This window comes from Ochotona curzoniae, unplaced genomic scaffold, assembly GCF_017591425.1.
Source record: "Ochotona curzoniae isolate NIBS_2020 unplaced genomic scaffold, NIBS_Ocur_1.0 contig_1302, whole genome shotgun sequence".
NCBI lineage: Eukaryota > Metazoa > Chordata > Mammalia > Lagomorpha > Ochotonidae > Ochotona > Ochotona curzoniae.
The window spans coordinates 3,423,551-3,448,627 of NW_024465035.1; the positions used below are offsets into that span (position 1 = coordinate 3,423,551).

The 25,077-nt window shown below is 47.4% G+C and overlaps 1 protein-coding gene across 1 annotated transcript in view; it reads right to left on the reverse strand.

Moving 5' to 3' along the window:
- EPHB1 (EPH receptor B1) overlaps positions 1-25,077 on the reverse strand; it is a 348,433-nt gene that overhangs the window by 76,787 nt on the left and 246,569 nt on the right. Inside the window, exons 5-6 of the mRNA XM_040965142.1 lie at positions 19,143-19,478; positions 6-130 (exon numbers count right to left, since the gene is read on the reverse strand). Of these exons, the coding sequence (XP_040821076.1) occupies positions 6-130; positions 19,143-19,478 (461 nt within the window). The remainder of the gene's footprint in view (positions 1-5; positions 131-19,142; positions 19,479-25,077) is intronic.

Here is a 25,077-nt window from a genome sequence, read left to right on the forward strand (position 1 = left end):
CTCACCTTCTCATAGTACCGGATCTCATAGTCCAGGATGATGCCATTGGGTTGTTCTGGCTGTGGCCACGACAGGGTGATGCTCCTCATGGTGGCACTGACTTGGTGCATGATGGGGACGGTGGAGGGGGCTGTGGAGACAGGAAGACACAAACAACTGAACAGACACTCTGATACAGGACCAGTGCCGTCATTGGAAAGTAAACAGGGAAGACATGTCTTGCATGTGAACTCTGCCCTTGGTCTCCTGTTAACTGAGCTAGATCCACAAAAATTCCTGGGGGATTTTGCAGAATAAATGGAGTTGAAATAATGTGGGTGGCCAGTGGCTAGAAGGCAGACAGGATTTTCCTGAGCAGCAAGGAGAAATGCTTGACCCCGAAAAAGCGGATTGGAGGAGTCAGAGGGAAAGAAAGAAGGGGGAACCAGAGAATGTGTTTGAGCACGAAGCATTGAAAGAATAATCGTTTTGCAACAACAGACTGAGCTATTGCTGAGAAGAGAAACAGAGGGCAGGAGACAACAGAGAGAGTAGAATCGGCCAGTGCAGAATTACTGAGCAATGGAAACAAATGCTCTACGAACATCTGGTTCTGATAGTGCATGGAGGATCTTACCGTGCATCCAAAGGAGAAGAGGCAACATCTTAAGTCATAAACACAGATCCACAACAGAGATGCTGTCAGAATTTCCTAAACGGGGACGTTGGCAGGAGGGAGTTCATGAAAACACACGAAGAAGCATTGCACAGTACACACTTGTGAGCAGGATAGCAACGCCCCAATCTGCAAAGCAGATTCAGAAATCTCTGCTTGGACATCATACCTCAGTCCTGACTCAACAGTTTTTACTCGGAGGGAGAAACATGCAAGCCCTCTGGAAATAATCGGTGAGGGCTATCATTCCAGGAGAAGAGACAGCTAGTGAGTAGACCTTCCCTCCACACTCTACTCAGGGCCCAGGGGTTCTGTCCTGTTATTTCTGCAGCCACCAAGATCATCCTGTCACTTGAATTCTTCACAGGAGGTTTCCCTGGGGACTGTGGCCTAGCAACACCTAGCTGCCTTAACTTAGCACATCTGCCTCCAAAACCTGGAATTCCAGGGCACAGTTACTGGGTCTCAGGAGGGCTGTTGCCTTTGCCACCATTTGTTGTACTCTCCATGAACACCTGGTATTACAGTCCCTGTGTTGGAGGGGCATGGAGGCACACAGCGTATGTGTCCTGGAGATGCTCTCAGTACCAGGGAGACCTGAAGAGTGAGAAGTGTCGCCATGAAGTCTTAGAATCCAAGACTGGGAGCATCGCAGATTTAGGGTTCCAGTTGTTGAGCCCTGAGATCCATTGTTCATACACAGGCCTGCCTCCTACAGGCTGTTCCCAGGCAGTGACAAGAAGTAGCATAGGCCCACTTCTGCAAGATGTAGGACTCTACTCACAGGCAGCTTCTCCTCAAAAGCTCCCTGTGTGCCTTCACAACACGTATGACAGCACGCCAGGCCAAGGCTCTTCCCATCCACTTCTCTCCTTCCTGGAGATGAGAGCTTCCTGAGGGTCTCACTGCTCTCCCAGGCTCCTCTGGCTCTCCTCACATCTCACTAAGACACTTCATGCACATCGAATCCCATCTTGATGTCTGCTTCCTGGAGAACATGATCTGATGTGGTCCTCAATCTCCCTCCAGTTCCCCTGGAAATATCTGCTGCCAAGCTCTGGCTCTGCCACAGCACAGGGCCGGGGAAGATTGCGACGTTCCTGCTTCCAGAACTGCCGCTCAGGATCTCTGGATCTTTGACCAATGTGCGTATCTTCCCTACCTTAACCTGAAATTTCTCTTCTGCCCACTGCTCTCAGTTCTGCAACTGACACAATGCAGGATGCACCCTCTTCCAGAGAGCAGTTTGTGAGATATCTAAGGAAGCTGATCAGAGCTGCCCTGAGTTTTCCTTGCTGAAGGGAATGGTCATATAATAAAAATATTTCTCCCATGACGATGATGTGTTGTCGCCCAAGGTGGCTCTTTTCCAAATGCAACTCACAGGGTCCAGGAGTGAACTGCTGTTTGAGGGAGTAGCAAAGACTAGAGTACAATCCAGTAAGATCAAGGAATGAGCATGTAACCAGGTGGGTCAGGTACCCGAATGGCCCACCAGCTCCTGTCTGGTCTCATCCCAGCCGGTGCAGGCATTTGGAAAGTAAACTAGAGAAATCTATTTCAAATGAATGCATTCTTAAAATTTCCCATAATCTGTGTATTATGCATCTATTAACATGACCACTTGCCTTTGGATCAAAAGCATGTCCCTGGTGTTCAATTCTGAATTCGCAGTCAAATATAACCTTTAAATTTCCCCGTGGTGTTTCCTCGCACCTTTTGTCTATAGAGCTGGATTTTAGCTTTGACTCTGAAAATTTACATGTATTTCCTTATCCTTATGGCAATGAATTAGGCTTATTAATCTGGTAAATTGAAATAAACACTGATCTTAATTTAGCCATCAAATGCATTTTGTCTTCCTCCTCACTTAATATCATGGTCCAGATTAATAAATTAATTAAGCAAATATTGACTGAGTATCTGCTATGTGCCAATCTTCATCCTGGGTTCCAGAGATACCAGAATGAACAAACAAAATGTAATGCCCTGTATAGCTTACTTTCTAGTGGAGGGATTCAGAGACTGGGTGTAATGACTATATCACAGGGCATGATAAAAATATCATGCACAGCGGGGAAAAAATGAAACAAGGGAAAGCAGATATGGCAAGGCATAGAGTGGGAGGTATGTGGTCTGCGTGGGTTGTGCGGAAACAGGTGGAAGAGCATGGCATTGAAGAGGAGAGGGAAGAGCTATGAGATTGGAGAAGAGCACTTGAGAGGGAACAACCAGAGCAAAAGGTCTGGCTGGGGTTGTTAGAGAATCAGAAAAAGTCCAGCAGACAGGAAACTGCAGAAGGAGGTCCTGAGGGACATCCCAAGGACTTTGGACTGCCAATCTGTGAGCTGGGGCCACAAGAGAGTCATCGACAGGGCAGTGCCAGTCAACATCTGGCTCAGAGAGCCAACTGCCTAAGTTGATGTATATACCTATAATAGCTGGTTATAACAATATTGCCCAGATTTATTAGTAGCTAGAATAAAAGGGTCGTGTGAAAGCATAGGCCTGTCTCATGGTAAGACTGCTGCAATAATAGAGCTGCCCAGCCATGGCTACATGGACCAGGCTGTGAGCAGTGGACACGACCAATCCTCATTACTTATAGACTCAGGTCCCAGGGTGTCTGAGTTGAACCACTGGAGAGCGGGACTGCCTTCACTGGGACCAGTGAGGACATCTGTCCAGGAAGAAAAGCCCAGGTGCTGTTAGCTGTGAGATGTGCACGGCGTCCCAGGTGCTGTTAGGTGTGAGATGTGCACGGCGTCCCAGGGCTGCTCCTGAGTCATAGATGGATGCATATGCTCTTTCTTTGCCTCCTCATTTCCAGTGTTGACAGGGATCCCCAAGAGAATGAGCAGATAAAACAGACATTCTAAAGTTACGCAGATGATGAACAAACAGCAAATAGGCCTGAGAAACAAAGGTCCTTGAGGTACAGTGATGGGAGTAAGAACATCTGAAAGCCAGGGGGAAGAAAGTGCTCCCAGGATGAGAGAGTATGTTGCATGCTGATGCAGTCTCCATGGTTCACATTAGGGATGACACACTCGTCTTCTGAAGACCTTGTATGGGAGAGGATGCAGGCAGATCAGAGAAGCTATGGTGAGCCAGCTCGATGGGCCTGGATCCCAATGGATGCATCAAGGTGGAGGTGCACAAAGTGTCCCTGAGCATTCTGCTTTCCCTGCCTCACACTGTGCACCTTGGGCCACCCTTGCAATCCAGTAGAAAGAAGCACAGTTTATTCCTTGGTAGCCACAGAGGGAGGTGCAGGTCAGCCTTGCAGACCCCCTCCACCTTGCAAGCCCAAGTGACATGCAGGAACATTGGGGATGGATCAGCCCAGCAAGCTCAAGGTTTTGGCTGCTCTTCCTGCCCCTAACACCCAGAAAACCATCATTCACAATTCAACCTTGTGGGAACCATGCTCTAATCCCTAGGAACAAAAGGACCAAAAAGGCAGCCACAGAGCAGAGTGACCAAGAACCATTCAGCAGCTAGAACCCATTGAGAGGAATCTCGCTGTTCCTACCACTGATGAGGATTCCTCCCTGCAGCTGCCAGCAGCCCATGGCCATAGCCAGGAAAAGCCACCAGAGGGCATCAGCCATCCTGCCCGCTTGCCACAGATTTATGGCCATAACCCAAGGGTCACAGGTCCCGTGGGAGATTCTGTGTCCTCCTGGAGGTCACCCCCATTGTCTTACATTTTAATTGCGATGGGATTGAGTACACAGGAGAGAGCCAGGAAGCACTTTTCCCCATCCCTGGAAAATCAGGGGCAGCTTATGTGTGGTGCTCTGCCATTAGCAGTCACTATAGTGATAAATTTGGTTTTCCCTTCTCCAAGGGCAAATGCCAACACTAAATCTGGTGTTTTACGTGCACTGAAACCTTCAGACACAAGGGAAAATAATAAATATAACTCAGGTGCTCACTCAAACACCAACTTTCTCTTGCAAAACCAAGGTAGCTTCAAGAGGGCTAGGGAGATTGATTCTACAAGGAAGCCCCCTGACCCTCAGAAGCACTGATTTCAAGTCAGCGCTCGTAGTCAACTTCTCTCCATAATTCTAAGCTGAAAGAAGAGTTTCACTGAACACGTGGAAGAGTCTCTTTGGCAAGTGCACACAAAGCCTTCGACTAAATTAAACATCCTATTGAGACAAGGAAAGGAAAATACAGAATTCACACGATTATTCAAATTCAGTAAGGAAACAAATGCAGGCCCTTCTTTACAAAAGAAGAAATAATTAATGCAGGGACTATCAGGAAGATAAGTGCTGAAGGTGCAGTGCAATGTGCTCAGTCTGAAAAGGAGGAGCTGATACGTCCAGACCATTGGATTGAAAGAGGCAAGCAGAAAGCAAAGTGTCCTATTAGGCACCAAGGAAAAATCAACTAGGGTTCAACTGGAATCAGAGCCAAGAGTGTCCCATGAGACAAAGTCTACAGCCAACACAACAGTTGAAAGCACAATTCTGTTTTGTTGGTAAATGGCTTGTGCTGCAGTGGATTAAGCCATCATTTGAAATACCAGCATCCCACATGGGCACCAGTTTGAGTCCTGGGCGCTCCACTTCCAATCCTGCTTCCTGCTAATGAGCCCAAGGAGAGCAGCAAGCCCTTCCATTTAAGTGATCTTTCAGACCCTTGGTATCAATCTGACCCAGCCCCAGCTGTTGCAGCCATTGGAAGGTTGAATTCGTGGAAGAAAGATTTCTCTCTCTGCGTTTCTCTCCTTCTGCAACTCTTTCACACAGAAATGGAGAGAAAGCAAAGGCAGCTCGAGTGTGCCTTTTGTCTCTGCTTCTGCCAACAAAGACCCAGGGGAGCACTTAACTCCCAAACTGCTTTTGCAGCTGGCCGATCTGAGATAGTATATCACATGTGGCAGAAGAAGTGCACAGAATGTTCTTGCCCAGGCTGACAAACGAGATGTGGATAAATTGCAGGGTCAAGGTGGCCCCAGCTGCAACTTGCGAAAGAAGCCAGAGATGACAGGGGCAGGTATTGGTCCAAACTGCCTGCTGGCCTCTGGCCACTGCCACTGGCTTCCACAGACCGCTCACCAGCAACACATTGGCAGAAAAAACTTGTAAGCAGGCAGTGGGACCCACAGTCCCGTGAAACTCGGGTGGGATTGGGACAGCGGTATGAATCTGTCTCAAAAACAACTAACTCAGAATCTGAATTCTAGAGTCCTACCACACAGAAGCCATAGCCCAAGTTCACTTAGACTGCATGTTTCATGTCTCTTTGCCCCTGCTTGACCATGTCACTGGGTTCCCAACTCAGTGTGTTCAACAAGGACATTTTCTTCTGTAACCATTCAGCATCTCTGATTGCTAAACCTGAGAAGCAGTTAGTGGATTTCTAGGCCAATGATTAAATTCCAATGCATTATCTTGGCTTATTAGGAATTACCTCATAATCTCTTAATAGATTTTTGGGTCAAAATAATTCTTTCAACAATTCTACCCATCATCTCTTTTGAGATCTGATACATACGTTGGCTGTGTTAAAATTATCTTGAGTTGTCAAGAGTATTTGTGAGTAGTTTTAAAGATAAATAGCATCATAACACATTCATTCAAAACTATCTATTGGAGTCAAATGTTTGAAGAGGTCACAAAGATATGGAAATTGGATTTCAGAGTTTGGCAAATTTTATCGAAAAGGGAAAACAGTGCTGCCTCTGTCATTTGAAAACTGCTGGGGCCACCCTCATGCTAAGTCCACCTCCTACCCACTTCTGGGAGCTGTAGGTGACCAGTGAGTTTCCTCTCTTCATTCTAGTAAAAGCTTTAACAATTCTCTTGGAGCATATGTGGTTCCTCCAGTGAGAAGGACATTCTTGCCTTGGACTTCCAAGGAAATCTATAAAAAGAACAGCCCACCTGCCTGCTCGCAGAAATCCATGGAGCAGCTTTTCCTGGCCCTTCCGGAGCGTGGAGCTGGAACACTCCTCAGCGTGACCTTCCCTCCCTCTCCCCGAATGATTCACTGCACCTGCCTCAACAGTGTGCACCAGGTTTAGTGGCCAGGTTCGCCACTACCCACACTATCCTTGCTTGTTTGTTTGTTTCTGGTGCTTCTCAGTGGGTGAACATTTGGGCACTCTCCACATTCTATTAATAATGCACTAGGGGTGCTTCTACCCAAATTTCTGTGTGGACACATGTTTGCATTTCTCTTGGGGATATACCAAGACTGGAATTGCTAGAGTCTACCATTTTTATTGTGTTTAGAATAGCATTTCTCAGCTAAATCATCCTTGGATCAACCAATGACCATAGCCATGCCACAGCCATGGAATGAAACAGGTGTAACAATGAAACAAGGAATAACAAAGACTCCACAGCCCCAGCCTAGGACAGTAGGGCTGAGTAGAGCTGAAGGCTAACTTCAGGGATCCACGGATGCTGCTAAGAGAGGTGGGTCCCTACTCAGCCCAACCTTCTGCTCATCATGTGACCCTGGTTAAAACTAACCCACAGATTTAGCATCATTGTGTTTCAAATTCTTCCACTGAAAGAATCTTGCCAGAGTAAGAATCCTAGATCATGAGCTTTCCCAGTGTTCTTTGGATGCTTCCCACGTGGTCCCCTACTCCTTCCAAGCAGCATCCACCTGCCAGGCCAGGAAGTTGGCCACCTCCTCACATATGCAGATCAAGTCTCTGGACACAGCATCCCAAGGTGAAGGGGGAAAATGCAGAACGGTGACAGCCTTGGATACTAGTTTGGTACACATCTTGAAGGGGATAAGGAAGTATGTTGACCAAGCCCAGGTGGAAGAGATGGAGAAAATGGGCTTAGAGGAGAGGAAAGTTGACAAGCAGTTCCCTAAAAGAGGTAAAAGGGACAATGTTTCCCTGTGAATCTGAAGGGAAATCACCTAGAGAGTAAGTGATGAGCACCTGTCCCAAAGGGAAAACAAAGGGACACCTGGGACGGTATGAGCTACATCACACTCATCCAGTGAGGTTGCCCTGCTCTGGGAGCCGCCGACATCTCCAGGTCTCTAGCACCTTCCCACAGATCCTGTTACCTCTGTCCTCTTATCCCTTATGTGCCATGTGGGGACTCGATGCCCTATGAGCCAACTTCTGCTCCCCACCTCTGGAACCAACTTCCCACTGTGGCAGCACATAATAGAAGTCCAACAAATGTTTGCTCCTCCTGGAATGACTGCAGGCTCTTTCCTAAAGACCGCAGAAGTAGAAGGGACCCGGAAATCACTGAGTTCTATTAAAACATAGCTACGTGGTCCTCAAAGGAGAACAGGGTGGGAGAGGGAGATGGGGCTGTATGATCCTGCAGCCTGGTGTGGTGTGAGAACACGGGCATTGCACAACACACTGAAGACAGCGGGGAGTCAGGCTCCAGCCCTACCTACCCTGAGTTTTTAAAAAAAAGTGCTGCTGTGGAATCCTTCCTGCAGACAGAAGCTTCCCTGAGACATAAAGGAAGATATAGAGCTTCAGAGCTATGCTGTGGGGACCAGAAGTGGGCACCATAATGCCCCTGCATTAGTCCCTTCCCAGTCTTCCTCAGTCTACTTTCCAAAACACTGGCCAAGAGTTTCTAAAACTTCTGCGTAATCTCCTGAAGTTCCCTCAAGCACCTGGGGAAGTGAGAAGTCCCTAGAAGGCAACCAGGAGACAGAGTAGAGGAGTGGTGGGCTGGTTCTACGTTATTCTGTAAAAACACGGCCATAGAGACAGCCCACAATGTTTGTACTTAAATGTCAGCCCGTGATGCCAGGCTTGTGGGGACCAGCACCACGGGAGAGCGTCCTGCACCCAACTCCTGCCCCCCTCAACAGGACTGCCTCTTGTTCTGAGTTACTGTGCTGAGAAAGCCCAGCCTCCACGGCCAGGTTCTCATTGTGTTGATGAAAACCAACTTCCTGGCACAAATACGCCTGAACTGCACATTGGGAAGCCTGACTCATTCCATATCTCCGGTGCAGTAACACTTCTGGTCAAAGTAGATTAAACAAATAAGCAATGAATCTGGAGACTGGATCTGAAGACAGTAACAGCATTCTTTTTCTTGCTGTTTCCCCCTGTAGCGAATGCTGGCATCTGGCTGCCTTTCATGCTGGGCTTCCTCTTGAGATGGACTGGCATACTCCTCCCTGCCCTGCAATAACCTGGGGATAGAGAACCTCCTTGGGTGTGCCACATGTCCATGCTATTGAGGAACATAGGCAGAGGCTGGCAGTGGGGCCTCATGAACTGTGTAGTGGAACAGAAAGTAGGGGCTTCAGGCCTGGGCTCAGGTTCATTGTTCCACCCACTGAAGGTTTGGTTGTAAGCCCATGAGGGGGGCTGCTCTGGGAGGGTGGGTTTGCAGCAGACACCCTGGAATTGTCTGGGGTAGGGTGGGGGTAAGCAGGGATTTTTTTTCACTGTGGGAGATCCCCCACCTGACCTGGCTGATTCTCAGGATGTGTACCCAGATCAGCATCACCTGAGAGCTGGTAAGAAATGCAGAGTCCTGGGCCCTCTATAGACTTGCTGCATTGGCACCTCTGGCTGAAAACCTAGCGAGCTGCGTGGTACTAAGTGTGACTCCTGGGTATGGTCAGGTCAGAGTTCCTTGTCCAGAAATCCCCAAGTCAGGTTTTGACCTCTGAAAGAACATCTGGTGTTGTTTTCTATCAACTCTTACAATGAGTTGGAGAGTTCTTCAGGCCCTCAACAGATGAGGTGTTCCTACCGAACGCTCCCACCTGGGGAGTGAGGAGTGGTAGAGAGCCTTGTAGCAGGAGGAGAGACCACTCAGTCTCCTGGGCCACCACAGCCTGGCAGTTCCATCAATCCCGAATGAGCTCTCAAATCTTTCTGAGATACTACATTTCCCTGGTGCATTCCATCTCCCAACCCCTGCCATGGCACTGCCACACCACTTCCATTCTCTTCAAGCCTTCATTCTCAGTCCCCCACCACCACACTCAGCAAGCCATCTTCTCTCCTACCACACAGAGCAAAAGAATCATGAATAGCACTTTCATGTGGGTACCCAGAATCTCCACCAATTACAAACCCACAGAGCTGACCTCAGCTTCCCTTGATGCTGCTTGGGGTCCTTGGAGGATGTCTCCTGGGTAATTACAAACCATTCTCTTGTTCTCCGGCTCTGGTTTCTTTGTTCTCAGGGTCAGATGCCTGCAACACCCCCTCAAGGCAGGTTGCTCATTAAGCCAAAATGCCAGTCTCCACCCAGAGGACCTGCAGCCCTCCAAGAACACAGAACACAGTTTCTGATGTGTCCATGTTCAAGGTAACCTGTGAGTGCCCTTCCCCATTCATTAGCTATGACACTGCAGCCCTGAGCCTTAGCACTGCCTGTCTGAGCCCCAGCCTCACAGCCTCCCTCACACACAAAGCTGTCTTCCTTATCTTTTCCATCCCTCTGTCCCTTCCACTCACTCCTATCCCAGCCACCTATCAGCAACCAGGCACAGGAGGTCCTTGCCACACCCCTGGCTCCATCCAGCCCCCTTTACTTCCAATCTTCCCTCATCACAAACAAGTCCCTTCCTGCAAAACAAATGCCAGCTTCTAGAAGGTGGTGGCATTAGCAGACTGGATATTCAAGAAAGCCATCCAGGACCCACCCTTACAACAGGGGACAGTGCCAAAGTGCAGGGTTACAGGAGCGAGACAAGGAGTGACATACAACTGGGCTCTTGTTGTCTTGGTCTCTTCTTCGCAGAAAAAGCACTTACCCTTGTCCTTGTGTTCCTGAAGAGACTTTATAAAGGACAGGAAGAAGAGGCAGGCTTTAAATCATCCTTTGGGCTGACTCTAAGCAAACCCGGACCCCAGTGCCCAGGGCTTTGGCAAAGGGTCTCCCTCACAACGGGGGTGTTTGTGGTCTGGCACTGCCTTTATTTACCGGAACATTTAATGTGTCTTTTCTCCATATCATTCACATCCGCTCACAGAAGATGTTAATTTTCTGAAATTAAACACTTAGCTTGATTACTGTTTTGTTAATTGCTATATTCAAAAACCCCTGGTGCTCCTGCCTGTTTAACATGGATGGTGCTGTGAAAATGATAGGCATGGAGCTGACTCACAGGTGGACGGACAACAGTGCTGAACATGGACCTGACTACTTCCGATCGTGCTAGCTGAAGCTGGCACGTGCTAGCACACGGCAGACAGTGGAGGGGAATGGAAAGAGTGGTCTTAGGGAGGCCTGGCTGAGCAATCAGTCACACAGCGGAATGACTCCATGCCACGTCACATGGGACAGTATATCCAGAATATAACAAAGGTACCTGATAAAGGAGACGCCAGAGAGCTCAGGTCATACCACATCTTGATGACTGAAATTAGTTTAAGGAGGATGGGGGCAAGAAATCAGGCATTTATTTAAACAGTTTTCATTGTTTCAAGGTTATTCATTGAGTGTTTTCTTTTGATGGTTCAGGTTGTCTAGCAAGACCAAGAAGACAAGATAGCCAATAAGACAAATCAAGGCTATATTCTCCTGGAAGCTGATTGCCAGCTCATGGAGTTGACTTGCCATGGGAGTAAAGAGACACCCTGGACACTTCTTGCCTATCACCCTCTTTGTATAGGTGAGCACCAACAATCTCATAATCCAACGAATGTTCCCCTTGTAATCAAAGCTGTTAGCCTACCAGTATCTGCGTACCAGACATACTAGCTGGCATGAAGAGTGCTCCACAGGTCCACATGCTAAGGTCTCGTCTCCAAAGGTTTACACATATAGTGCTACGAAGGTAGAAATCCAGCAGATTGTGCTGGCTGGGAGGTGACTGGGCTGGTGTCAGTGCTTGGGTGGAGCTCCCATGATGGCATCCAGGAGGCTTTATAAGAGGCCAAGCAGACACAATCAGAGGGGTATACTCCCTGTTGCCCTATCATTCTCTGTACCACCTCAGGACTCTCCCAACAAGAACCCCACATCAGAGGCCAAAACCATGGGGATTACCCCATCTTGGACTATGAACCTCCAAACCAGAAGACAAAATAATCCCCATTGCTTGAGAGCTAGACTGGTGTAAGGGTAGTTAGAAATTTCATTATGGTAGTGAAAGACCCACTACTACCACCTCACTTGGGCTTTCCGCAGAGTAAGGCCCCACATGTCACAAACCGCCAACCCTGACACAGAGTCAGCTGAGAAACACGTCCCCAAAAACCTGTGAGGCGCTGCAGCCACCCCAGCAGTGACAGTGGGTGGATGACTTTCCACTGTTTCCAAGCCATTTGCAACACTAGCCACCATTCAGGACCTGCTTCAGGGAGAGTTTCCATGCCTGACCGCTGTGTGACCAGCAGGGGATACCCATTCATGAGAAGGGTGATTGATCAGTCAATATCCAATACAATGACTGATCTAACACACTTCCTATAGAGCCATGACCACCACAAACGAAATGTTCTCCAGGATCTACAGGCAGGTTCATCCTAACTTGGAATGTGGGGATTCACATCATGGCATGGACTGGTACCCAGAACCTCATGGAGGGGTGTAAAGTCCTCAAGTCCCTTCTCAGCTCAGTTGCTCCTTTACTCTGTGGCTGTCCTGACCCTCTATCTTAGTCTCAGCAAGTGAGTGGACCAGGATAGGAGCTCCACAATGGCACAGGTGAGTGTGTGTGTGTGTGTGTGTGTGTGTGTGTGTGTGTGTGTGTGTGTGTGTGTACTGTTTACTGGTATGTGTCTGATGCCTGGTGCAGTCTACAGCACACAAAGGCCTTAACAAATGTTTGTTGAGTAAGTGAATGAATGGAAGCATCTATGAGACAAGTATCATTGAGTCAGTTCTTGGAAAGTAGGCACAACAAATGTGCTTTTGACTTAAAATACACATCCCATGTGTGCAAACCAATTCAGCAGCCATTCAGCCTACCCATCCATCCACCCACCCTTTGGAGAGTGATTGAGCTCCTCTGTATTGTTGTGAATGGGAACTTCAGCCACACCCACAGGCAACACGGGCAAGGAAGATGTCCCGTCCCCTGGGTACTCAGGGAGGGATTTAACAATACCACCTGTGATCACCAGGCCCCAGTCAGATGTTTACACACTGATGCTCATCTTTGGGAACTAAAGGCATACAGCAAAAAGATTCTTTGCCTGGTGAAATGTGACCCTTTCCTTTTCAGGTGAGACCACCAGAAGGCAGCTCACCCCCATGTCGGGCAGGACCCCAAAGTGATGGTGAGTGGAAGCCAGGACTATGGTCACAGCAATGCCACTTGCAGCACATGGCATTTTATAAATGGCCAGGGTCTTTGTTAAACTGCTGGAATTTCCTTCTCAATGCTAGACCTTAGCGAACGGGAAAAACAATCTTTCTAGGATTAACAGTGAAAAGACACCAGTGAAAGGAACTAAGAGACTGAATTAAAAACAGCAAAAATTTCATTTACTTAATCTTTTGTAACTTGTCTTTATTCGCTTCAATGAAAGTTTTCCAGGCTTTTTAAAGTTCTGACTAAATCTCTTCTCAGTTTTGGAGCAAATTTTGTGTGTTAATTTCCAATACGATCAGCCCTTAAAAATGAACTGGTTTCAGCATATGGGTCTTAACACTCTATATTTTTACAGGCAGCAGTGTAATATTGTTTTAATATTTAATTTTGAGATTTACATAATATCTTTCCTCCAAAGAGCTCAATATATTGCAATATCGTAAAATTCCTTTTCATATTCAAAGATTATTCTTTATGCATGCAAATACTATATTTAACCAAGGAATAATGCAAATGAGGCTATGAATTCAGAGGACTTGATGGGCTAGGTAATTCTTTTGTGGAAAAAGTAGTGTGCCTGAGTGACGGTAATTGTCTAAGAACTTCAAAAATGCCCTAAAAATGGACAAACTGTAGAGGCTTGCAACTGTTAATGGCAGTACAGGAATTTTTTTAAACAAACAGAGTAACGGGTTGTATCTGTTGCTTGATGAACGATGTTCCAGGTGCAGTTGGCACAGCAAGCGACACATGAACTGTGTGCAATGTAGATGTCAGTTATAAATCAGGCTGGGGGGAGCATGCCAGCGTGGGGAAAGAATCCCTGCTCCAAACACATGGCAAGGAAACACACAGGGCTTCTTGGAGCAACAGGATTGTCCCATGCCAGGTATGCGGGTTCTGGGCTCCAGTCCCACACATTAGCTCACTGGGATGCAGACTTCGCTACTCTGCTCTCCATTGCTTGCTCTTTCATAAAACTCAGAAAGGACAAGTGGATATCTGTTACACCTCTGATGAGGATATCGCCTTTCCTAGTCCCAAATTCAGAGACTGGGAGCCTTTGGAAGAAAATAACTTAGGGGAGAAAGGTACAGCAAATTACTCTCCGTCTCAGGACATATTTTCGGGAATGATGTCGCTCTCTCAGTCCATAGCATCATTGAAAAAGTGATTTTACATCCGCTGCCTCATTTGCTAGTCACTACAGTCCTGGAAAGCAGATAGCATGACTCCCATTTTGCAAACAAGAAATGAGGAACACCAGCAGTTAAGTGTAGACATGTGAGCAGCAGAGAGGGGAACCAAGCCCAAGAATCCCTCTCTGCACCTGGACCACCATGGGCCCTGAAGATAAGGAAGGTACCTGCCCAAGGTGAGACAGGTCTAACAGCACAGCGTAGCACATGCACCTTTAAGCTTTGGGCAAGTCAGATGATCCCTTGAGCCAGAGGGTGCAAGCCACAGCCAACAGCCCAAATTCAGATTTAGATTTGTTTGCTCTCGAGTGTTTCAACGTTACAATCAGCCATCAACATGTTAAATGTGGTTTTTCAGCTTACAGAATCAGGCAGTGCTACACACGCAAACACTTTGTGGAGCTGACTGGAGGCTGACTCCATCTTCCTCATTTCCCTCTAGTTCTCACCATTCCCTATTGCCTTGCCCAAAGCCCTGCCTGGTCCCTCTCCATTTCCCAGGTTTTTACCCTAGGGCTTTGAGTTCATCATATCTAATTTAGTGAGTCCTAAATGCACAGGATGGCTGAGGCATCTCCACCCTGAGATTTTCCTCTAAGGTTCCTACCCCAACTCTGACACTCTGAGTTTAGGTGGCAGGGGAGAGAAGTGGAGTTTATCATTCACCTGATTCCTTCTGATAGCCTGAGGATTCAGCCATCAGCTTGAATGTGGAGCCAAGTGCCCAAGAATGACTGCAGGAGGTAGTGATGCTAACAACCTCTGCACCAAGAACGCAGCAGCTGGAGCAGAGCAGCCCACCTCCTCCGGTCTATTTTAAACTCTCAGCAGCTTCATTCGGGGAACGAAGGCATCCCTGCAGACCTCTGCGAGCCTGAGCTTGCATAATGCATGATCGGCCCTCACCAAAGATGATGGACATTTTTTTGACAGTTTAAGTGGCCCAGCTATATGGCAATAGCTTAGAGAGAGCTTATGACTCACAGAGCCTACCATAATGCGATTTTTTATCAGACTGGGGATAAAATGGCCATAAACTTGAGTTTGAAACCCAGAAACATGATTTGCTGCCTGTGAGGTGTTGGGTGAACTATAGAGAAAACTCTGGCCTTGGTTTCTTTATCTGATTCCCTACACTCCTGTATGGAGCTTGGTCGGTGCTGCTGGACTAGAAGGGCTAAAAAACTTAAAAGAGTAGCTGTGCACTGTTGCCTGCAGACTGGGTGAGCTTTGCTCCCATATATTCTTCCAGTGACATAAATTTATTGAATAGTCATGATCATACATAAGAGAAATGCTTCAAAAAAAAGTTCACAGAGACTGGAATTAAAGAATAACTTATTTTTGGTGCAAAAATGTTCATACATATGGGGCCTTCAACGAGTTCATGAAAAATGTACACCACACACACAAGAAAACCCCACACAGCTCAACATTTTTATGCACCAAAATAAACTCAGCTTTTGACACCACTGTTCTGCAAACCTTTCAAAGTGCCCTTGCACATGACTGGGGTCGTGATAGACACGACAGACCTTAGGTGTTTGCCCAGTCAAGTCTGCCGTTGGGTTTGCTTCCTATCCAATGATTACCCTCCAAAAGCCTTCTCAGGTCACAGGCTTTGGAGACCATGAAACAGAGTCCCATTTCAGGACAAGCTACTGGGAGGCACAAACAGAAGGGTCATGTCCTGCTGGCCCTCTCCTACTCCTGGACATCCTGTATTCTCAAAATCCCCCTATGCCTCTTCTGCCTTAACTAAAAAAAATAATAATAATAAATGGAAATGGCTAATCCCAAGTCCCTGGGTAACGATGAGGATTCAACATTCCACACATTCCAGAATTCTTCATAAATCTGAAAGTAAAACAGGTCCAGAATGTGCCATAGCGATTTTTGTTCAGGTGTTTCTTGATCAGGGACCTGCTTAGTGGTCTCCAACCCAGTCAACATGGATCACTTGACTTCATGGTAGACTCGAGGACTGCTCTCAGATTGTTAACTTACCATCTGCCTATGTTAGAACAGTGGTGGCTGGAAGCAGCTGACAAAGATCTCATCATGTCTTGAGACCAAGGAACAAGGCTGCTTTGGGTCTCAGTGAAAAGAGATGTGCTCAGGGCTTATGGGTAGGGCTGGACTCACACTGTGACCCAATGTGGACATCTGCTCTATTCCTTGGTGGCTCTGCATCTTCAGGGTTTCTTGTTGATTTTTTAAAAATATTTTGCAATTTTATTGGAAGGGCAAAACTACAGAGAAAAGGAGAGACAGAGAGAAAGATCCTCCATCTTCTGGTTTACTTTCCAAATGGTCACAAGGCCAGAGCTGATCTGATACAAAACAAGGAGCCAGGAGCTTCTTCTGGGTCTCCCACACAAGTACAGAGGTCCCAGGGCTTTGTGTTATCCTCCACTGCTTTCCCAAGTCACAAGAAAGGAAGTGGATGGGAAGTGGAGCCGGGACATGAACTGGTGCCCACATGGGGTGCCAGCATTGCAGGTGGAGCATTAGCCAGTTGAGCCACTGCAATACTTCAAATCTGCAGGATTTCTACAATGCCTGCTTACATCCCTGGTGAGATGCATAACTTGTGTTCATGTTTCTAATCGGACCTTATAGATGTGTTGCCTCAAAAATTCACTTTTATGTTCCACAACTTTTACAAAACTACTATTGGTTGCAAACAATTTGCTTTGGCATATCTATTTATCAAACCAGGATGACAGCATTGTGTCCCTTGGAGCCCTGTCGTTTGTGGGTCAGGAACAACTGACTGAGTTGATATTTGTTAGATGATAACCACGTGCCACAAGAAGCAGATACATCCTCCACTCCAATTCTAAACTTTTTAATACCCAAATTAACAGACTTTGAAAGAGAAATCGGATATTAGAAGGGGTTAATGGGGCCTAGGACTACAAAATAATGAAAGATTAAGAAGGAGCTCTTGTCAAAAGAAAACAAGGGCGGGGGGAGGCATGAGATATGGTCTCATGGAGGAGCAAATGGGTGAAGATGAAAATAAACCTTTTGAATACTTCTTGCAGGAGAGTTGGTAACACTCCTTGCAGGAGAGCCCTGGTCCCTCAGCTCCACTGTAGCCTGGGAAGGTGCAGATGGCGAGACAAGCAGATGGACAGGATTGGGAATAGCAGGGGAGGGGAAGGGAGGGAAAGAAAGCAAAGAGAAGCAATCTAAGTGGCAGGTTTGTTCGCACATGCTTACAGAGAGAAAAAAGACAGCCAAGCCCAGCGTAACATGACAGCCTGGCAGGACTGTTATTCCCAGAAGCTGGGACACTGAAATCTTTCAGCCGGTTTTATGCCTTAAACTCTTGGAGGGAAATTCTGCTAACAAAGCCTGCCCATGTTACATGTGCAACATAATAAAGAAATGATGCTTTCCTTTGCTCTGGTAAGACAAACTAGCACAACCTTTGTCTCCATGGCAGCTTGGCTGTGGTCACCAGCTGGAGCCCTCCACACTTCAGCTCTGATTTTCTCGCTGTACACATGTGCATATAACACGTGACCATGCGCATACATACAAGCATGCCGCATGAACACACACATACACACACAAACAGCAGCAACACAGCCATCTGGACAGGCATGTTCTCCCACAACACCTTTTTCTGTTCTCAGTTCTGACAGTGTAAACCCAAGAATCATCTGCCATCAAAGACGCCTGGATACTAAAGAGGCAGATCGAATTGAGGCTGGGAAAACGAGGAGTAGAAAAACATGGAGCAGGAGAGACGAGGTTGAGAAAGGAGAGTCAGAAAGCGAAGGAGAGCAGAGAGGGCTGACTCCTGCTGCTCCACTAACAAGCTGTCCTTCTAGAATTTGTTGATTGGAAAAAATCTATAATTCCAAATAAGATCATGGTCCACTGCCTTTGACCCCTGTTGCCTGTGGACGTGATGTTCATTTTCCCTCTGCAGGCTTGTACGATCACCCAGGAGAGAGACTGCTCAATTCTCCCCAACTCCCTTGCTATTTGCTGCAGGTGCACGGCATGCAAGCCTCAGGACACACCACTGCCAGCTCTGTACTTTGTATGTATGGCCTGAGAATCTTCCTTTAACGAGTTTCATAGGAGGAGCAGCAATATCTCCATATCATTGTATCTCTTAGCGTGGAATCCACAGCCTGGCACTCAGGAGACACTACATAACTGTCTCAATAAAGAATGAGTAAATAAATGAGTGTGTGGGTGCATGAATGGACTAGTTAAGCGGATATAAAAAGAAATGGATTATTACGAAAAAGTGTGAAAAGTAATAAAGAGAAAGATCAGAAGAGTAAGAGATGGGGAACTATGGGGAAGAGGGAAAAACGTTCTGAGCTGCGCAGGCCACAGGGATGTACTGGCTACTGGAAGGTGGGGTCTGTAACAGTGTGACATTCAGCCGAGCAAGCTGAGAACGCCTTGTGAATTACACGATTGAATTAAGGAACAATCTACTAATGCAATACTGCATTTATGACCTGGCTTCTGTAACGCATGTTTCTTCAATTTTCCATTGAAGTATCATGTTTCTGTTCTCAAAGTCTGGTAGTACTCTCAATCACTTATCTGTTGGTCCAGGCATCTGTCTACCCACTTACCCATCCATCTAGCCACCTATCTATCTCTCTGAGTGTCCACTCATCTGTCCACCCAACCACCCATACATCCGTCTATCCACCTGCTCACTCACTTGGCTGCCCATCCATCTGTCCACTCAGCCTTTGGCCCATGCATGCCCCTGTTCATCTTCCAAAGATTGTTGCAGGGCCAGCTGGACGCAGAACATCAGGTTCTACTCTGGGTTAGACATACATCATTGCTTTTGTGCTGAGCACAAGAAAATCACCCACTCTCCCAAATGAAAACACCGCAAACGCTCAGCACCTGACATCTTCACTGCTCCGAGGAGGCCCAAGGGTGCCTACAAGGACAGGTGTCACTGAAGGTGTTTCCTTGCACAGAGGTTGACACACAATCCAGCTGTCTAGACGGAGAAGCCACCCACTGGCCTCTGAACTTACCAGCTTGGTTTGTCGTGATGTTGACAGAGACATGTTGTGGGGGGAAGGGACTCTTGCTGGAGACTCCATTGATGGCCTGGATGTCAAAAGTGTAGGGAGTGTGGGCCCACAGGCTGCTGATGGAGACTCGGCACTCAGTCAAGCCCAGCTGCCTGGGGACAAACTCCACGTTGTCGTCGCAGCGTGAACAACTCCGGCGGTCGGCCCGGCACTTTTTGCAGATGATGTTGTAGGTCACATCATCCCGTCCCCCTGTCTCCCTCGGAGGGTGCCACTCCAGAATGATGGATGTCTCGTTGACGATTGAGATGACGTTGCGGGGGCCTGAAGGCACACCTGCAGGGAGACAAAGCAGTGCCATGTCTAGCATCTCCCTCTTCAGCCTCAATATGCCTGCTCACCACCCGCCTTCTCCCTAACCTAAAATCTCTGCATGCCCAAGTATGACAGAGACATCACTGGCCTAACATTCCTGATGGGCCCTTTCTTCTCTTAATCACACCTGCCAAGAGACAGTTGGATTCATGAATGTAAATCTAGAACATTTTGTTCTCAGGACATCCCCACATTTCCAAGGAAGATTTGGGGTCAATACATTGTGTGTTTAGGGGAAGGTATTATGGTGTAGCAGGATCAACTGTCATTTGTGATGTGTGATGCCATGTAGGATTGCCCTGGATAGAATCACACCTCCACCTTTGGTACACCTTCCTGTTGATGTGTTTGGGAGGCAGCAGGTGATGGCCCAAATACTTGGGTTCTTGCCATCTAAATGGGACACTTAGGTGGATTTTGTGGCCCTTGGCTTGAGCCTGGCTCAGGCCCAACTACGGTGAGCATTTTGGGAGTGAACCAGTAGATGGAACATCCGTTTGTGTGTGTGTGTGTGTGCCCTTCAAATAAATACATTTTTAAAAATAAAGTCCAATCTGCATATATTAGACATTTGCTGGATCTTGGGCTCCAGGGTGGAGGCATATGAGGCCTCTCCTAAAGCCCTAAATGATGCTGGAATCCTGCACGACATCCCACACAAGTTGTGATGTAGGTGCTGTATGCAAGATGGCAGGGCTGTTTGTACAACAGGATGCCCCAGCACACCTGCATCTATGAATACTCACATTGCACTGGCCAAGGTATAGCAAGACATGGATCTGAGGTGGGTGTGAGAGACTCACGCAGCTCTCGTTTCAGACTCAATGCAAGAGGAAATCACAGATATGTGTCCCTAGCATTGAGAAAGTAACTTTCCATGCACTGCCTCATTCCATTCTCCCAATATCCCTGCCAGGAAGACACAGCAAAGAACTCAGTTTTACAGAATGTGAAATCTAAGTTCAGAGAGAAAGCTGGCTGGATAATGTGGACCCTAAGAAAAGAGGGCAATAAGGAAGCCCAGACCCACCCGAGTTCACAGCTGATATTCTTAATTTTAGCCCCACTTCTGAACACTTGCCTACACACTCGCCTGGCTCGCTGGGATCTGGCTGGGAGATGAGGCGCAGCCTCTCTCCTCTGCACAGCTCTGTCCATGGCTGCTGTTTGCAATCTGGCTAGATCGGAAATGCCCTGTGGTACAACTCAGGAAACCCTGGCATGGTATAGCACAGCAAGAAAACATTGACCATTGAGCACAGGTGCTGGGACTGTTAGAGATGAAGTTGAAGAATTGTGCCCAACATCAGAACGGAACACAGATTCAAATTTGCAGACTGCAGACTAGAATATGCTCAATGTCTAACTGATAGGGGTGAACCCTGCCTGGAAGGCCTGCTTGTGAAGGAACAGCGAGCCACTCAGGGCAGCGCATGCAGAATTCACGCACGTGATCAGCGCCAGCTGAACGGAGACATGTGTAAGCACAATTCATGCTGGAGACAGGAATAAATGCCAGCACAGAAAATGAGGGAATAACAACAAGGTCGGGGGGCACCAGGGGAGGATTCTGTGTTGAATCAGTCATCGGCAAGCAGCTAGAGCAGAAAGCAAATATTAAATTGGATTCTATTAAAACATGAAAGAAAATCAGTACTGTACTATATAAAGCCCATTAGGCCAGAGCTAAAGCACAACATTCTCACACGCTCATGGCAGGCCAGAATTCATGAAGCGTTTTTACTCTTGCAGGAGGCATTCCAGAATCCCCACCCATCTGGCCAGGAATAAACACCCATCTCCCATCTCACACAGGGAGGGTGGCTGCAGCTGGCTCTGGTGGACTCCTGCTGGACCAGGCTGGCCTGGATTCTACCACACAATCAGGTCACAGGAGCATAAGTCCATACCTGACCCAGACAGGGCAGTGTACCTCAGGCTGATAAGACTTGGACCACAAACTTCATTGGCCAAGGCCGAGGATGCTGGTCTCCCATCCTCCCTATAGCCAGAGCCCAGCCTTACCCCCCATGCCATTGCTGCCCCTGTTCATCATAAGTACAAGAATACTTCAAAAGTATCATCACAAATGGAATTGCAAGACAAGCTTATATGGCCTCCAACATTTGAAATTCTTGTATATGAGAGGTCTTCAAAAAGTTTATGTAAAATCTATCTCATGGAAACAAATTTTCAAGTATTTCAAAACCTTTCCACACTAAAATAACTTACACTGTATGTTACGATTTTATGTATTTGTTTTAAGCATTTGACAGGCAGGTAGAGAAAGAATAAGAAAATGCTCCCACCTGCTGATTTACTCCTCAAATGCCTGTACTGACCCTCGGCTAGGGGCCTAAGTCAAGATCATGAAGCTCAATCCAGGTCTCCCAACTACTTGAACCATCACCTGCTGCCTCTATGGTTGCACAGCAGCAGGAATTTAGATTAAGGAATAAAGTGGACCCCGATTCTCTGATGTGGGATGTGGGTGTCCCAATTTGAATCTTGATGGCCAGGCCAAAGACCTGCTCCCAAGGAGCCTTGCACATTACTGAGTGCTTGTTCTATACGAGGCACTGAGTGAACTTTTTTAAGCTCTTGACTTGTCTGATCCTTTGGCACTCTGACGCTGCAACAGCAAGCAGCCCTGGGAGCAGGAACAGAGGTAAGTACTGACCAAGAGAACGATTCTATCCCTCTGGTCCTCTGCATGCCTCTAGGCTTTCATTTTTCCTCTCTCCCTTGAGCTCCAATCTTGCCCTCTCTCTAACTCCAGCCTCTCAGTTTGAACTCACAAAGTTTTTCTATCGTCAAACCCAAACAGCCTCACCTGTCTCCTTCCTCCATTGCAAGCCCTCTCATCATTCTCCAGCCATGTTTCCTGCCAAGGGAGAATCCAACACCACCTGCCTTCTACCTGCTCAGCCAAGTTACCTGATTATTCCCCCGCTCCTCTGCCATGATCGCTTTTCCTTGGCCTCCTACTTGACAACCCTGGGAAACAGCACAATTTTTCCTTTCCTTGGCAGCCTGTGTCATCACCAGCCAGGACCTAAGAGTCACACCTTCTTCATCCCCCAACACAGGGGTCTTTGTCACCACCTGTCAGCTCCATCTCCTTTCCTTTTTCTCCATCCCACCAGCCTCCGAGCTCTGGGGCTCACTGATGCTTCTGCCCCACTGAAAAACCCTCGTAATTAATTCTGCAACATCTCATCTGCATCTCCCCCCCGCCCCAGAGTCTTCTGAGTTCTAAACTGCACATGGGAGTGTGGTGTTGCTCTGATCCAGCCCCTCTGCCTCCAATTACACAAAACATCGACCCTCCTTCCCATGTCATTCAAGTCCCCTGTGGTCTTACCACTATTCATCTCACCTCCAGCCTGACCCTTGCCCCCAGTGTGTGTAGCCAGCAGGAAGGCTCCTGGGATTTGCTGTGCACACAGAACTCTCCTCTTCTCCCAAGTGCCTATGCCTCTGTGCAGCTATGCAGTGCTCCTTCCTCCCACTGGGTCCCATTTCACTCCTATCTACCTGATGAACTTCTGTTCATTCTTAGAGACCCAACACCTGCTCCACCTGCAGGCTGTCATATAATCCTTCCGTGAGCCCATTTCTAGGTGCTCAATCCAGTTTCTCTCTCTCTTTGTCATCCTCACCACTTGGACAGGTCTCTGGCTTGCCCCTGTAATTCTTATGCCCAAGGTTTGAGGACTGGAGGCTTCTCACCTGGCTTTCAGTTATGCTCTGTGCATAGCTGCTGGTCTCACACATACACCCACTCCAGTGTGAGACAGGGTGTCCTGCTGTGAGCGTGTGAAGGAGCTTCCGAGACACACTTAGACGGGGATGAATGGAGGCTGACGAACGAGTCTGAATCCTTTTCTTCTGAGGACTATTCCAAAGAGTTAAGAACAGAGACATGGGGCAGCAGAGCACTTGTCTATCTTACAGAAAGGGCAACTGTGCACACAGAAAGCTTCAATCAAAGTGTCCATGGAAAATGTGTCTAATGAAATAGTTATGCATAGACTTCAAAATATTTTGGCACCAAACTTGTCTTTTAATTCCACCCTCCAAAACTTTTGGAAGTCCTCTGATATTCTTCTTAGAAGTGACCAGAGTCTGGCTACAGTAGGGACCAGGCCCTCATTCATTACTCGTCTCCTCACTCCTTCAATGAATGCAGAGGGAATTCAAATAGCTGATGGAAAATGACGTCTCACACTCATTTGGGTGCACAAGCCTTTTGAAACCTAACCAATGTAGTTTTCACAACATATGCATTCCCTGTGGCCTTCTGGAAGATGCCTCTGCCTCCCTGCACTGGTCTGGCACACTTAAAGATGATGCTGCCATTCAGCTCACAGCCTCTCAGATAAAGGAGATGAGATCAGGTAACCTCTTCATATGTTGAGTCCTGTCCTTTCACCCCATAAGGAGAGTCCAGGCCTTGCAGCATGGGCCTTTGTCTCAGAGGTTAGAGTGACAATGGCAATGGATTAAGTGTTTGTGCTGCAGCAGGCTGATGACAGTACCTTCCTGTAGGGCGCTTGAGAGAGAGCAAGTGTGGTCCCTGTATAAATGTCCCCATGCAGATATGGCCTCCAGGCCTGGAGCCCTGTTTTACCCTCTGTAATCCGCCAGAACTGGGGTTCCCAGCAGCATCCTTCAGAGAGAGGCCAACTGAGATAACGTAACAAATGTATGAACAGGGGGTGGAGAGGAAAGCGAGAAGGAGTGGCGAACACCTGTCACCTCCAGCAGCCAATGCCCTTAGTAAATGCAGTGGCAGATCAGCACTGGGCTCTCCTTGTTGGAGTGCCCTGCTCACCCATCCTCTTCCTTAATTACCTACACACAAGCCTTTTAAGCCTCACTGAGTTATTGCCACTGCTACTACTGATAAACATATGTCCTTTAAAGAGCTTGGGGAATTTAATCGTTTCAAAGGAAGAGTTGAGTCATGATTTTGCATTTGTGTTGGGAGGGGACTCAGTGGATGCTAAGATATTGGGAGAGGTCTTCAATGTCTTCCAGGATGTGCCTGAGAACTTGGCTCAGTCTGCAAGTGAGCGTGGCAGTCAATGGGACCTTCGAGGATTAACCTTCTGGTTAATCCTCCTTCTGGTTCCTCCTGGTTCCTTCTGGAGCCACAGGACCAGCATGAGACTACTTCAACATGTCATGTTGAGATAGTCTCCACTCATGAGTGTGATTTGGGGAGATCATGGCTTGAAGAATGGAAAGAAAATATAGGTGAGAGAGAGAGTAGGCAAGTTTACTTGTAGGAATTAAATTGAAGACAAATGACTCCTGAGTAATCTAAGAGAGAATCTGCTGAAAACAAGCAAGCCCACAAAGCTAATGTCATAATCAGGACACTTTGTAAGGGCAAGATGCTGATCTGAGAGTTTAGAAGTGAATTCCAGACCATCAGGGTGTGTTCAGCAGCAGGGTCCTACTTCCTACATAGCCCCTGGGAGCACATGACAAAAGCAACACAGAGTCTTTCCGAAAAAATAAACATGTGCTTGACCACACACATGGTCCTTCA